The 16,314-nt window shown below is 41.1% G+C and overlaps 1 protein-coding gene across 1 annotated transcript in view; it reads right to left on the bottom strand.

Annotated features, from left to right (window-relative positions):
* Positions 1–1,903: 1,903 nt before the first annotated feature.
* FMNL1 (formin like 1) overlaps positions 1,904–16,314 on the bottom strand; it is a 42,066-nt gene continuing 27,655 nt past the window's right edge. Inside the window, exons 8-26 of the mRNA XM_075277135.1 lie at positions 16,235–16,311; positions 15,327–15,420; positions 15,178–15,252; positions 14,738–14,848; positions 13,157–13,306; positions 11,279–11,380; positions 10,965–11,169; positions 10,310–10,873; positions 10,103–10,224; positions 9,807–10,009; positions 9,492–9,726; positions 8,522–8,590; positions 8,358–8,438; positions 7,227–7,356; positions 6,763–6,926; positions 5,631–5,732; positions 5,213–5,299; positions 4,334–4,454; positions 1,904–2,145 (exon numbers count right to left, since the gene is read on the bottom strand). Of these exons, the coding sequence (XP_075133236.1) occupies positions 2,045–2,145; positions 4,334–4,454; positions 5,213–5,299; positions 5,631–5,732; positions 6,763–6,926; positions 7,227–7,356; positions 8,358–8,438; positions 8,522–8,590; positions 9,492–9,726; positions 9,807–10,009; positions 10,103–10,224; positions 10,310–10,873; positions 10,965–11,169; positions 11,279–11,380; positions 13,157–13,306; positions 14,738–14,848; positions 15,178–15,252; positions 15,327–15,420; positions 16,235–16,311 (2,793 nt within the window). The 3' untranslated portion in view covers positions 1,904–2,044. The remainder of the gene's footprint in view (positions 2,146–4,333; positions 4,455–5,212; positions 5,300–5,630; positions 5,733–6,762; positions 6,927–7,226; positions 7,357–8,357; positions 8,439–8,521; positions 8,591–9,491; positions 9,727–9,806; positions 10,010–10,102; positions 10,225–10,309; positions 10,874–10,964; positions 11,170–11,278; positions 11,381–13,156; positions 13,307–14,737; positions 14,849–15,177; positions 15,253–15,326; positions 15,421–16,234; positions 16,312–16,314) is intronic.

The following is a 16,314-nucleotide window of genomic DNA, read 5'->3' as shown; positions in this document are numbered from 1 at the left end:
AATCCCCTATTGATAAGGGTAAATGTGCTGCAGACAACAATGTTTTGGGTTTTTTGCCCACATAAAAACGGTATTAGCTTTTGCTCGCTTTTTGGCTGATCGCAGGACCTTTTACACAAGCCAGAGTCCTGGAACTAGCGGTATCACCTCCTGTAAAAGGCCATGATGTCTCAGGCTACATAAAACAGCATGGCTGACTACCTACAGGAAGACCAAGTATGATGGTATTTATGCTGCTAGTGTAATACATGGAATGACGCGCACTCTGGTTTACTGCAGGCTTAATCTCTCTGACAAATGAAAAGAGATCAGGCTCAGAATCAGATAACATACGCTGCAGCCTGATTCACTGGTGTACTGATGGAAATGCTGGAGCGCTAGTATACATGGTGACATCTTGTATTCCCACTGGCAGAATGTGGAAGTGTCCTAGTATTGTGGTGGTCCTCTCGCCTCACCTAGGAGACCGCCCTGGCAGGGCTTCAGCTTTATCTACCACATAGATGCACTGCATTGCTTTCAACAGGACAAAATGTGGTTGCTATTTTTCTGCCTGAAATAAGAGCATTTTAGAGTGTCGTTTCCCCCCCCCCCCCCCCCCCCCCCCCGTATTAAACTGGCAATACACATTAAAAAAAAAGCCAAGTGTTGGGAGAAGATTGGGCAAAAAGATGTACCATTATTTCTGACAGAATAAAGTTGCCTATCGTGAATACGGCTGATCGACAAAAGTCCAATGTGTATGAGGAGATTTAAAGTAGTATGTCTGGTGAAATTCTCTATATAAAACCATTTGTTTTATTGAATTGTAAATGTGAATTTTTGCAGATTCATTTCTTAATATATCAGTGTTTGGAGCTCCAGATCTCCTGCAGTGACAGATAACGACATGCTACAGGCAGCTGCCACTAGAGGGAGCTGACTGCAATCTGCTATAATGTTGTTATCCATGATACCACAGAATGCAGTCAGCTCCCTCTACTGGTGACTGCAGATAGTACGCCATCTTGTCACTGCACTGTTTGTCTTCGACCTGCACATTCACATCTGCGTGTTTGCATTCTTCTGGTCTCTTGTATGAAAAGAAACATGGATTAAAGAATAAAGATAGATCCATCTAAAGACAAATGACTGACCAGAGGAATGCATTATACACCTCAAAGCACACTATCTTTTCAGTGTGGACTACCTAGATGTAAACGTACCTAAACGCCCAACTTGTATCTGTTGCTATCTTTTCTTCCTGATATTGCCGAATTAATAAGTTGGACTTGCAATACTTTTGCCGTCAATGATTTCAGATGAATTTTGTGCCAAATTGACAACACAGACGAGAACAAAGCCTTCATTTTAGTATCTGCAGGCGCAGCCTATGGCCACAAGCCTACCATGCAATATTCTACAATGTGTAAATGTTAGCCCTACAAAGTATTAGGGTGCAGTGCATGTAATGTGAGACACTATATTATATACATATTAAGGTACATACAAATACTGTATACTGTGTGAAATATAAAGCTGCTTGTTCTATTTACAGTAAGGTACAATATAAAGGTTGATGGTCAGATGTGTTCGAAGTAATATCACTGGAGGGTTATTATGTGATCTGGTTCATCACACATTGGATTGCTGTTTCCAAACCTGTTTTTACCTCCCTATCAAAATGAGCGCTCTCTGGTTAGAAATATTGCATTAGATACTGTATGGCTGAAGACGTTATAATATGGGTAAGGCCCCAGAAAAGCTCCGTTAAATTCAATGTGTACTTTAAGGGATTTTTTTTTCTTTTTGCGTTTGATCCTGTAATATCAGATGAGTTGCTTCACACGTATCTGACAGCCGCTCCTCTGCTCTACTTTCTCTTACTTATCTCTTTAGTTACAATTTTGATATTGTCCTCCGGATGATTCTTTCCGAATATGATTTTGATTGTTTCAACCGTTCAATGAGTTAACTAGAAAAAAAAATGCACCAAGCACACCAGGCCAACCAAGTGGGAACTGGAAAGGAAAACCTTGTAGAGATTCCATATATCCCCTAGGTCTTAGACTGGTATATCTGTGGAGGTCACTGTTGTCCCACTGCTCGGCTTCTTCCCACTTCTTCGGGCAACATCAGTTCTTCTGTATGGCTGGTTCCTTAGATCTGATAGGGAGGAAAAGTATTGACAATAGCATAAAAGTTCTGGACTGTACCTGCCCCAGTGGGACTCACCACATACCATTTATATCATTATATAAGTTCCTGGTTAAAAGGATTCTACTGTCACCAAAACCACTTTTAGGCTAAGGCCTCACATAGTGAGCCGCAGCTATAAAATTAACTCATTCTTCCTCTGCAGAGTTTCTGCCCCAACTATACCTATACGGAAAAATCCAGTGTTTCCGTAGGGATAATTGACATGCTGTGATTTTCAAAATAACGTGACTTGGTGGCGAAAGCAAGAAAGCAACTGTGGGGGCAGCTGTGTCCCTATCCCAAGTACACCAAACATGTAATCTGGGTGTGAAATTAAAGTTAGATTTGCCAGCAGTGATTGCACTTTGTGAGAAGGAAGGTATGTTCATTATGTCACTCACTAGCCTAACAACAGCGTGAGTGATTTAGAAGCCATTTTGATGGTGGTAGACTCTCGCTTTAAGGCTGGGGTCCACGTTGTGTAAACGCCGCAGTTTGCTCACAGCATAAACGCTGTGGAAGAAACTGTGGTGTTTTGTAGTCACAGTTCTAGTGAATCCCATCCTCACTTTGTGGAAAAATAAGTGCAATAAATGCTGCAATTTCGAAAACCGTTGCGGAGAAACTGCCGGTATGTCCGTAGGTATAATTGACATTCTGTGATTTCCAAAACTACCACGTGTCCGAAGCGTGGTTTTTACCACTAAGTGGGCATGGGATTCAGTAGAATTCCAACCACTTTGCTCTGACTGTAAAAAGCTGCAAATGCGACGTTTACGCCATGTGGGTGCCCGGACTAAATGAGTTTTCTGATTCAGTCTTCCCCTTGTTCAACCACCTCCTCAAGATCAGCTGGGAAACAACTCTTGTCAAGACATTTTGCTTGCACACTGTACTTTCAAGTCATAAGACATCCCTTTGAAGCTGCTCCCTTACCTCTGTATACTATAAATGGTCATCAGAAGACAGACTGTCATGGTGAACAACTCTGTAACTTTATATAGATTTGTAGTGATGGACAGTCCTTGATATACTAGCAAGTATGGACATATTATCTATGCACATTGCAATTGCATTTGTATTATTAAAATAAAACTTGGTACAATCCCTTTAAGATCTCATATTGCACTGTTGGGCTACATGTCCACATATAGGTATGTTTAAAGGGTAACTACATTTTTTAAGTACTTTTGATTTTATGGCAGTATCTGTTTAATAAATAACACATTTTCTCTCCTTTCTGTGAAATCCTGAGCTTATGTCTTTTTTATGCTTTTCTGTTTTCACTAACTGTATTAGTTCCAAGGATATCACCAGATGAAAACACAGTTGGAATTGGTATATTTATATGCAGCTGCTCCCAACTGTGTTTGCAGCTGGCAATGTATCTGAAAATAATACAGAAATGAAATCTTGGTGTCATATTAAAACTAAATCTCATATTTCATATATGATATCAGAAGCACTGGTTTAAAATGCTCAAGATATATCTGTTTCATGCTTCATACATTTATGAACCCACCCATCCGTACACAGTGAGAAGACGTGTAAAGATTCCAGCTGACAAAAGAGAAACAGGAAAGAATACAGGAAGGACAATGTGAATTTCAGCTCAGGATTTCACAAAAAGGAGCCAAAATGTGTTTATAATGTATTTTAAAGATGTATAAATGACAAAAATATTGCCACAAGTTGCTCAAATATGTAGTTACACTTTGAGAAAATCTCACTGACTTTAATGTAAATTTTGGTTTATACAATGCTGTATTATGAAGCTACTCCTTCCTATATGCATTGTTTCTTGGTGAGCCTAACCTTGTAATACAACCCAGTATGGCACATAAAATGTCTATGGCTCTATAGTAGAGGGCCACAGGGACCTTGTTTTATAATATGCAGCCTGAGATAGAGCAGGACTGCAGGCGACAATGTTTGAGACTTGTCTGAGTCTGCAGCACATACACCAATGCATGGGCATGTGAATTGGCCCATTGGCGATAATGCTTTGGTATATACACCATGTGCTCTTAGTTCTACACTTAGGAGAGCACATGGACCTGAACAACGCTTGTATGCATATACCATAAGAATTATGGTTTGATCCAATAGTGCCAACCTTTTTCTTATTTTTCTTTATATTTGTCAATGTGTTCACCTGTTATGATGTCTTCTATAGCCCAGTTTTCTTCATACACCCGTGGCTCTTTCGTCTGCAGCTTCTTGTTCAGCTCTGCCATAAGATTGATCTGGGGTTTTGAAGATTTGGCTGGTGTAGGCTGAAATCCATAAAAATACAAAAAAATTTTTTATTATATAAAAAAAAGCTCCACAAAGGTTAGCATGGAGCAAAAGAATGGTGATGCTTGCATGGTCACAGTATTCCAATAACCCCATACATGCATTTATACTTCACAGTGGTCTCCAACCTGTCTCCAGCTATTTTATGATGGTGACACCCAGCATACCTTGTCAAACCGTTGATAGTTGAAGTAATGCAGCAGGTGGAACCTCCACAGGTTGGAGACCACTGCATTAAAACAGATGGATGCCATACAGATATATGAAGACTGCCACACTCTTATTATGAGTATAGCCTACAGCTTTAATGGGTTTTTCCATGATGTTTTAAAATTTATGACTTATTCTTAGGATAGGCCGTAAATATCTTAAAGAGGGGGTGGGGGTTTGACTGCCGGCCCCCACATGGATCAGCTGTTTGGAAGTGCCTCCTGTCTGTGCACTATGCAAAGCATGGAGCGGGAAGCAGTTGACTCTGGTCCCCATATAATGGCCAGGTGCTGGTAACTGTAGCACAGCTCCTATTCACTTCAATGGGAGCTGAGCTGCAGTATCAGCACCCGGCCACCATACAGGGACCAGAGTCAATTGCTTCCGGCTCTGTACACTGTATAGTACAGAGACACAAAACATCTCCAAACAACTGACCTGTGAGGTGGCTGACTGCCAGTCATGGACAACCCCTTTAAGAATATGTTGATGTATCTAGAACAGCTGAACTTATTGCATTACACACCGCCGTTGGTTTCTCCGGAGATGGCGTTTTCTCTTCAGTGGCTGCTGCTTCCTGCTTCTTCCACATCTCCACATCCTGCTCAGCTTGCTAATGGGAAACAATGGGAGAATAAAATGTCATTATCCATACAGATATTATAATCTTCTGCAATGTGCAACCCTATAGGTGCGTGGTATCTCAAGAAAAGGGGCAAAGAGGTAAAAAAATAAAATAAAACCTATCATCGATACCTGTTTTCTATTCCTATAAAGCACCACATTTGTCCATAAACTGTATGTGGTGTTACAATGCAGCTTTTTTTATTTTTTTATGTGAGTTTATTTTGCAGATATGAGTACTGTGGTAAAATCAGTTGTTACTTGTAAATCTCTCAATAATATGATCTTTTGGATTTATTTAAGATGTGAAATATTCTTACCTTATAAGCTCTTACAAAGCGGAGAAACATGGGGAAAAAGGCGGATGGTGCCGTGGTCTTGCTGTTCTCACCAAAATACTCTACAACTGCCTCATATGCTTCCTGAAATAAAAACACACAGTATAAGGACACATTGCAGTATAAGCGTTCAGAATATTGTGGAAAATGTAGTATATGTCATAAGACTTATTGGTATTGAAAATTTCTTAGGAGGTACAGTATATTATTTTCTAGTACATATAAGTTTGGAGTCACTGGTATGTGTTCAAGGTCCAAGTAGTCTATGTGGCATCCTCACAGCATGCTACTATTACAGATACACAGATATGTTGACCCCATCTTTCTTTCAGGCTCTCTTGGGGTGGTGCTGAGCTGATATGGCCACTGTATTATCAATGTGTCAAACTAGGGTGGTTAGTACCATATGTAGGAGATAAGGGGCATCAAAGTATTTTGCCACCCACAACAAAAAGTTCTGTTTGTTTCCACTTTCACACTCCTTTCCTTAACCAAACATCTTAAGGCTAAGGCTCCACATAGTGGCCTGCAGCAAAAAATGTACTGCAGGAAAAACCGTGGCGATAACACACTTTCTGATTCCATTATACCTATAGGGTACTGTCATTTCAGTATGTATAAGTGACATGTTGTGCATATATTTCCCCAAGGTGTGCATGGGATTTTTCTGTGCGGTTTGGCCGTGTTGTTTATGCCACGTGGGGCCCTGGACTTAATCTGTGTTACCCTAATGCTTGCTCGGCTGATAGCTATTCCTTACTCCCCTATACATGTATATGCTCTGCTCAATGTGTATTTGTTTACACTGAGGAGAATGACGTAGTCTGCTGTCAGACACCTCCGACAGTGGCTTATCTCCATGAAGAACAAAGGGATCAGAGGTAGCAATTCAACATGATCTTGGGGAGACTTGAGGAGACCCCTCATACACACTAGATAGTTTGTCAGGCTTGAGATTAGCAAATTTGGGTGACTTTTCTCTGACAATAGAGTTCATCTGGAGGGGACACTGCTGCACAGGTTCTCAACAGCCAGAGTGATGTCTTCTCTCTCCATAGTAGCCACATACATAGTGATCATCAAGTGTGCCAACAGTGTAATAGCCTGGAGTCACCTGTGCTGTCTTGGCATCAGCGGCCAGCCTTGTCATGACATCCATGTTGGTTTTCAGAAACTCCTTAAGAGTGACACTGTCATCCTGCTTGGTAAATTCTTTCTGGGTCTGTTCCATCCCATTCTGGAGTGATCGGACATCAGACAGAACAGCATCCAGAGACACTAAGGAAAGAACACATACAAAGAACCAGCTTAACTTGCTTTAGAAATCTTAAAGGCACAATCTTGCTCATTCAAGTGGTTTTCAGAGATCAAGTATGTTTTCCTCAACATTCATCTCCTTGAGGAAAGGCATGGACTTGGTTGGGTGTTTAATGGTGAGAAAACAGTGTTGTGGTTAGAAGTAACTGCAGGAAGCCTTAACGTTCTGTTTAGGGCAAGACCTTTTCTGGTTCTCCTTGAATGACAAGGAGTATACACTGCAAGGTGCTTTGGTAGCTCTATTGCAAGTCCTATAGGTACCTGTGGCAGCCTTCTCCAAAAAGTGCAATTCTGACTGAAAACCAGCAAGATGTGGGTACTTTTCATTGATTATTCGCACCAGGTAATGCAACAGTGTCTGCTTTCGGTCTGTGGATTTGGTATCTAGAAGCTAGCCGGAGAAGAACAAATAAGAAGGATACGTTAGTTATAAATGCAGTCTATGGATACATTACTATTGACGTCAATCATGTAGACAAGCATTTCTATTGAATATTCAATGTCTATCATAGGGGGCTACTGTGTCTAACTAGATTTTTCCTACTATGGGTCTGGACTGGAACAATTTAAGCCGGGTTCACACAGGGGATTTTTGGACCAGATTTTGAGGCGGAGGCTGCCTCAGAATTCGGTCCAAAAAACAGCCATCCGCAACTGGATACAGTGCACATAAAGTGCAACGGCATCCAGTCGTGACATTCCGCTCTGGACTAGGCCCAAATAAATGGGCCTAGTCGGGAGGGAGTGTTGCGCTGCGGACTCTGCGGCTGATTCAGCCGCGGAATCTGTGTCAAGAAAGGGCATGTCCCTTCAAAGAACCCATTGAATTCAATGGGAGGTGGTTTTTTGAGCCGGATTTTGATGCGGATTCCTCGTCACAATCCTGACCAAACAACCCAGTGTGAACCCGGCCTTAGAGGGTTTGTGAGGATTAGAAAAACCTGGCTGTTTTTTTTCTAAAACACACAGCATACCTGTCCATGCGTTTTGCCTGTTATTGCAGCTCAGATCTAGTGACGTGCGTCACTGTTTTTGGAAAATAAAGCAGCCATATTTTTCTTCTCCTGTTCAATCTCTTTAATAAAGACATGGCCATATTACGGCTCCAGAAAAGTTGTGCAGAGCTATAATACATGATCCATAGATGTCAATGAGGCAATACTACATTGAGCATTGCTTCGGATACAGAACACATCCTTAAAAATGTATTTTGCGTTGCATGGAATAGAAACTGCATGTCACAGTCTAAAATCTACAGCATATGAGTGAAATATTACTGCATTATGGTTGTGTAGATGAACCCTAAGAATGAACGATCCTCTTTTAGATCCACACCGCGTACCATAAATACCAACATTACCTACTAGTCCTCTTCAGAGCACAAATACTCACCACGTCCAGAGACTGGAGCCGGAATCCATACGCTGCTCCCCTCTTACTGCTGTTCATGAAATTGCCAAATGCCAGAATCAGCTGCCAAAAAGTTAAATAACCCAGTTATTAAAAATGGAATATTAATAGGTACAGGAAATAATTAAATAATTGACAGTTATTACCTCCAGAATCCCTTTTAGTTTTTCTGAAGATTTGACTGAAATGGATGCAGCAATGAGAGCATTAAGTTGCTAGAGAAAAGAAAAAGTAGTACCTTATTAGCCTTCCTTTAACTTATAGACTCAACGGTGCACATTTATTAAGCAACTTGTACCTTTGGTGTAAATTGCACATTTTGGGGGGGCTTTTGTGTGTTTGTTCATTGTGCTTAATTTATGAAGCATTTGCTTTTTTGGTCATGTGAATAGCCCCCATTCATTGACTTTGCATTTAATGCTGCCATGTAATGTCTGTTTTTATTAATAGCAGGCATGTGAATGGTTAAAGCGTACTTAATGTTCAAACAACTTTTAGATTTTTGGCAGAATTGGTGGCATTAATACATTTTATACTTTATTAACGGATTTTGGCTACTTTTTGTAAAATCCTAAGCCTAAAGGTAGTCGACGACCTACCTCAGCCATAATACACAGCATGTAAAGCATTATAGAACATATGACACTAATAGAATACCTTTGTCATATCTGTCCATGCAGAAGATGTTGAAAAAAAATCACTTTTATGTTGTATGAAAATTGATCTATTGTTGCACTCAGGGCATGCTTTTTGCTCTCGGATCACTGTTTTTCTAATCAATGGACAATCCCTTTAATTTAGGATCCCCTGGTTTGGCAATTAGTGGTCTAAATCAAACATGCCTTAATTGGATATTCTCTCCTATATATAGCATAACCACAGGATATGACAGAAATGGGGGTCCCATACAAAATCGGAAAATGTAATTGTCAGAGGAAACCTATCCTCCCAGTAGGGGGAGGGACAAACCCACAAATTTTCAACACCCCATTTTTTTTTCTAATATATGGCTAGCAAACATGGACAAAATAAGGCCATACACATTTGTTCCCTGAGGTCATTTTATAGGAAATTGTCCAGATAGTCTTCTTCACTGTAGCTTCTGTATATACTTACTGGTGTAAGGCGAGCAGTGGTTTCAGGAAAACTAGATATAAAGATTATGGTGTTAACTCTCTCAGAGAGCCTAGGTATGGAGCAGAGGTGGACCATAAATCTGTCTTCTGCACCCAACTGGTCAAGGGGCTTCTCATCTTTCACATATCGAGAAATCTGCTGCTTCTCCCAGTCTGTTGGTAGGAATCTGGAAAGGAGCTCCAGAAAGTCTACATTCAGGGCCTCCATATCATACCTGTGATAAGAGGAATATTTTGGTAATTTAAAGCTAGAAAATGTTTGTAGCATCTCCTTATTTTATTTTTCACCACTTACGACTGGATGGCAGCAGTGATGACCTCAGGAGCCAGACCTCCTTTCTTAAGAGTAATTGCAAGATTCTTGGCGCGATTTTGTTCAATTAGTGAAACTTTGTTTGGCTGGTTCTGTGAAGAACCCACTTTCTTGGAAAACTTGCTTTGGCTTGGAGCCTGGGCTTTGGTCTTAAATTGGTTCTCAAATTCACTCATGTCAAGTTCCTGGTAGTGAGGAAAAATATGAAAATATGAAGTGACTGCAAAGATCGTAGTAATATTGTTTTGTATCAAATGTAGTTTTAAAGTTTCCAGTACCTCCAGCACCTTCTCATCATTTAGCTGTGTGAATACTGTTCCAGTGATCTGTGTGGGTTTCAGAGCCACCCAGTTAAGGACAGGCATTCTGCATTTTGGCTGGATTGTTTTCTTTATGCTAACTTTAAGGGGGAAAACACAAGAACATAAGATGCACAATCAATTGTACTGTAATTGGATGACAATAATATCTCTTCTTATTCTCACCATTATGCATAGACGAAGCTGGAGTTCCAGGTGGCAGCGGACCACCAAGTGGCGGTGGAGCAGGAGGGCCACCAGGTGGTGGCGGTGGAGCAGGGGGGCCACCAGGTGGCGGCGGTGGAGCAGGGGGGCCACCAGGTGGTGGCGGTGGAGCAGGGGGGCCACCAGGTGGTGGCGGTGGAGCAGGGGGGCCAACAGGTGGTGGTGGTGGTGGAGCAGGAGGACCAACAGGAGGTGGTGGTGGAGCAGGAGGGCCACTCGGGGGTGGTGATGGAGCAGGAGGGCCTGCAGGTGGTGGTAGTGGAGGAGCAGGTGGAGCATCTGGAGACAGAGCAGGAGAAGGGAGACCAGTTTCACCTGAAGGCACAACCTGGGATAGCACTGATTCAGGTTGATGGCATATGTCATCATCATTCTTGGTTCCAGATGTTGTGGTAGACCATGATACTTTATGTGGTTGGGAAACAGAACTTTCTTTAAAGTCTGGGATATCTCTGCCCCGTATTGACAATAGAGGTAATGCAGATGCATCATTGTCAGGAGATACTTCTGGCTTGTGAGAAGAGTCTGGAACATAACACAAAATGTAATGTAACCAAATCACATCTTGTTTTGAAATCTGTTTATGTGGGCAATGAACATGTGTTACATAGCTTACCTGTTTCTGATACAATGGTCAGCCTGATAGCTGATGGTGAAGCTGGGCAGACAGTGGTGGTAGTAGGGGCTACTGAGTTCCCACTGACAGAAGATGGTTCTTCTGTGCTGGTGTCTCCTGGAGGTTCTACCCAGACTACTGCTGGTTCACTTGAATTTGAACTTGCGACATTCGTAACAAAGGAAGATTGTAATATACACTTCTCCTAGAAGAGAATAGAGGCATCACCTAAAACAGAAGCCCTAGTCTTGCTGATGACACAGATGTTAGGCGATGACTTAATATGGCCATTCTTCCTCATAGTCAGAAGTTACCTTAGTTGCATTCAGTTCCTTCCGAGTTTGGTCAAGTTGTTTTTCAAGCTCGGCTACTCTTCTGATGTACTCATTCTCTGTGTGCTGTAACTTTTCTGTTAGCTATGCGAGGAGAGAGATTTACAGGTTTTACCGCATGAAACCTTATATTATGATTTGTGTCCACCCCAGTAACTACAGTATAGGTGCTAAATTAAAAGGCAATCTGAAATATTTGTATAAGTACATAACCGTGTATAATTGAGAATTAAATCTGTAAACCATTTCTTTTTGACATTTTTCCAAACTTCTTAACCCACTTCCTTCATTAGCAATTGCAACCCATATTTACTCCATGTACAACCCCAGCAATATGAATAGGTGGTGAGTACTTCATGAACCCAGATTGTGACCATTAGCAGAAGAAGCAAATTTCAGAATATTAAAGGAGCTCTATAATTGGGAAAAGTCATTTTTAGATAAGCATATCCTTGCATAGCCTTTAGAAAGGCTATTCTACACATGCTTTTTGTTTGTAAATCGCCTCAGTAGTTTTTGAATGAGCCCGTTTTTATTCATATGCTAATTATCCTCCAGCGAGCACTGGAAGTCTCAGCGAGCACCGGAAATCTCAGCAAGCACAGTCTGCTATTCTCTGCTGTCTGCTATGTGTGTGAGAGCAGAGAGATGAGTCATCAGCAGCAGCAGCAGCCTGTGCTGTACACACAGGAGAGAGTGTGCTCGCTGAGACTTCTGGTGCTCGCTGAGACTTCTGGTGCATGCTGGAGGCTAAATAGCTTTTATATAAAAAACGGACTCATTCAAAAACTACTGAGGGGATTTACATACAAAAGGTATGTTTAGTTAAAAATTACTTTTCCCAATGATAGAACCCCTTTAAGAGTAAAGTCACATGTTCAGGTTTTGTTGATGCCATTTTTTTAAAGTCAACTTAGTGTGGACCATAAAAGGTGAGAACCTGTAAAAAAAAGTTTCTCCTTGTCCTCTTTTAGTCAATCCACACCTGTTTTTGGCTCCAAAAACTGTATAAATAAAACCTGAATGTGTGCCCTATCCTGAATGTTACACTATGGGCATGCCTGATGATCTACCATCTGTAATGGGATATTCACAGACTGCAGAATTATTACATTCATCTGAATGACACCTGCAAAAATCTGTATATCTGGTGCAGAAACGCCCTCATTTACATTGATAGAATAGATTTGTCAGTTACAGAAGATACTGTAATGAATCTCTCTGGATAAATATACTCTTATACCTCAGAGCTGCAACCTACAGGACTGAAAAAATATGGCTATTGCAAGTCATCTCCACTTAAAGAGGTTATTCAGTTTCTAACATTGACTCACCACTATAGTGTGTACGGTGAGTGAGCAGCCTGGCTCGCGGTATGTAAACATTACTGAGAGCCACGCAGTCTGGATATTGGTGGTCTGCAGGAGTCCGGGACGTTGGACACCCAAGCATCTAATATTCATGGCCTACTATCCTAATGCCTACAGTTTTGTCCATTACTGCTGTTTTAGGCCATGCAGTTTTTACAAGTGAAATATGTGGTGTAAACTGTGCTGCCAAACACATGGCTATTTTTAGAGAAACTGCATGCAGTTCTTATCCGCACACTGTGAATATAGCCTATATTCCCTGCTTTACACAATCTGTGCAGTGCTTGCTAGTAGGACAACTTCAACATTCAAACAATGTAATGTATCCCTGCACTATAGGAGCTTGGCCATGACCTTAAAATGTGACGGTCAAAATGTTGACTCCAAATAACCACCAGCAGAATTATGAATGTGGTTCTGAATGAAACGTATGGACTGCATATAGCATATATGCAAGCTGTAGAACAGTATTCTTGTTAAAATCACTTACATGTACTAAATGTCCCTGTAGGTCCTCTACGTGCTCCAGCATTTCATGTTTGCTCTCTGTATCCTCTAGGAGGTTGTTCACATCAAAGATATTATCCAGATAAGCCTGGATCTGGACCAGGAGCCTTTCACTCTCTGTATGCTTCAAAACCTGGAAAATAGAAAAGACACCCAGAAGAGAACAAATCTTATTTGAGTGGTGTAAGGCTTAAAGGGATCCTACCATTAAGAAGTAAATTTTTGTCCCTAACACGTTGGAATAGCCTTAAGAAAGGCTATTCATCTCCTACCTTTAGATGTCTTCTCCACGCCGCTGTTTGGCAGAAATACCGATTTTCGCCGGTATGCAAATGAGTTCTCTCGCAGCACTGGGGGAGGGCCCCAGCGCTCAAACAGCACTGGGTGCATTCCCAATGCTGAGAGAGAACTCTCCAGTGCTACCTCAATCTTCTTCAGGAATGTCCTCTTCCTGTGTCTTAAACAGCACTGGGGCCCACCCCCAGTGCTGCGAGAGAACTCATTTGCATACCGGTGAAAACTGGTATTTCTACCGAACGGCGGCGCGAAGAAGACTTCTAAAGGCTATTCTGACGTGTTAGGGACAAAAATTTACTTCTGAATGATAGGATCCCTTTAAAGGAATTGATCACTGTTGTTTTTTTTGGGGTTTTTTGTAGATTTTTTTTTTCCTATCAGTATGTTTTTGTAGTATGGGAGGAAATCCACGCAAAAACGGGGAGAACATACAAACTCCTTTCAGATATTGTTCCTGGCAGGATTTGAACCCAGGACTCCAGTGCTGCAAGGCTGCAGTGCTAACAACTGAGCCACCATGTTGCCCCTTGATCACTGTTTTTAATTATTTATCAAATACAGAAAGTGAAATGAATCACCTTTTCCTTTTTTTTTTTTAAATTTCTAATTGTACACTTTTTATTCTGTTTTCTGTAAATGATTGCGGGGGCAGCCATCTTGTGTGAGCTTTTCCTCTGGTTTGCTAACAGCATTTAGTGATATGCTTTACAGCAGTCTCATGGCCATAGGCAGCAATAGACTGGAGCCAAATCATTAAGACCTATGGGAGAGTTTTCTAGACATGGTATGTGCTGGAGGAGGGGTGTAAATAAGCTGTGATGTATTGATGGCTCAATAGTGTTATCTATATAGGTGTTATCTTTTATTGTAATCCTGTCTGTGATGAGGTGACTGCTGCATAGAAAACCTGTAATGAATTAGCTTCAGTATATTATTAGGTGGTCAGAGTGAAAATTGCAGGATTTAGTACTTTCCTAAATTATAAAAGTATTAAATATCAAAATTAAAAAAGCTATTTAAAAATGTGTTTAACATAAAAATGGCTTAGGTTTTAGGTCATTTTATAGTATCACAAAATGATCCGTGGAGCATAAGGCTGCAAGGAACAAACAGATGGTTTTGATTGTATTTCCAACTACACCCTGCCCTATTCATTGCAGTTTTATTTGTTCATGTAATATATATGAGCTCTATCAATATATCAAATATACACAGCAAACTGTGTACATAGTCATTTCATTCTGCTTGTTAATATGCAGGAACATACCTCAAGATATTCATCCAGTCCTAGCAGGGAGAATTCATACTGCAGGTAAACCCGAAAATTCATGTTTTTCACAGAATGCACCACAATGTTAATGAATTGCATGCACGCCACCTAGAAAAGGAACAAAAAAAAAGAATAAATTAGGCAAAGAGATGAGATTTATTTTAGGATTTACAGTATTGTGTATAGCCTGTTTTTTTGCAAGGTGATCATAATCTTAAAGGAATACTCCAGTAAAAGTATTATTGCACTTATTGCAGGGCCTATTCAGAGTTGATCTAGTATGTATGTATGTGATCCTCACATATACTGCAGTGTTAGCATGAAAAATTAAAAATGTAGACAAAAGGAGGGGCATGAGCACCTCTTGCCATAGCGGTAAGGAGAGTGCTGGCGTCAGAGACCCCATTTTATAATTGCTATAGAGCTCTGAATCTCACCATGAAGTCAATGTTGTTGTCTTCACTTCTGAAATATTCCATCAACTTCTCAAACCTGGAGCTTTCACCGCACACCTACACAGAAGGTCAGTAAGTATAACAGGCATTGCGATGTAGATTTACACTGAAGACTTGGTCTACTACATTACCTCCATGAAGTAGTTAAAAGCGGAGAGAATCAACTCATGTCCACCACGGACTAGACACACTGCAGCCAGCAGCTCCAAAACTAGCGCCTTCGTGCTGGAACCAAAAGACATGGCGGTCACTTAGTAATAAAAGAAAATGACATTTTACCAATTGGTAGTTGTCTGCTTTTATCATGTTAGGCAGTTGTATGTGATAGGAGTTGGATCGTGGTGTAAGGCCCGGTTCATATCTGCGTTCTGTAATCTGTTTGGGGAGTCCGCATGGGGAGCCCCTGAACAGACTATCGTACGCATTGGCAAGGGGTGTGCAGTGGAAGCACATGGACCCCATAGACTATAATGAGGTGAGGTCTGTGCGCTTTCCGCACGGTGTCCGCACGAAACATGCGGACAGAAAAGTACTTCACGATCTATTTTCCTGTCCACAAGGAAAGCACACGGACCCCATTCTAGTCTATTGGGTCCGTGTACTTTTACTGCTCACTGCTTGTCAATACGTTCGTTAGTCCATTTAGGGGGTTCCCATGCAAACTCCCCGAATGGATTACCGAACACAGATGTGAACCAGGCCTAAGAAACGTAAGGATTAGAAAACCATGGCTGTTTTTTTTTCTCCAATCCTTTTTGGAAAATGGATTTTTCTATGGAATTTTTTTTGGAATGGAATTTTCTATCCACTGCCTTTGTGTGGTATTAAAATGATAGAAAAAAATTACACTTAGTGACTGAAACTAAACTGGGAAACAAAAATGTGGCTTCAACTCTTTCTGACCCGAAAGCACAGTCAGTGTCAAACAGGTCTGAGTGTCAAGACCAGACTTTTATGGGATTTGTAGCTTTATGACCTGAATGATCTACATAACTTTACTCTAGTTTGAGTTAATAAAAAACTTCTTGGCTTTACTTACCGGGCATTCTTGTTGGTGAGACTGAGGGTGATCTGGTTGACACAGGATGGGTGAGACATAACCATGCTGAAACCCAACTG

The sequence above is a fragment of the Leptodactylus fuscus genome, chromosome 6, assembly GCF_031893055.1.
Source record: "Leptodactylus fuscus isolate aLepFus1 chromosome 6, aLepFus1.hap2, whole genome shotgun sequence".
NCBI lineage: Eukaryota > Metazoa > Chordata > Amphibia > Anura > Leptodactylidae > Leptodactylus > Leptodactylus fuscus.
The sequence above is the reverse complement of the archived record's forward strand: the minus strand, read 5'-3'. Positions and strand labels throughout refer to the sequence as shown.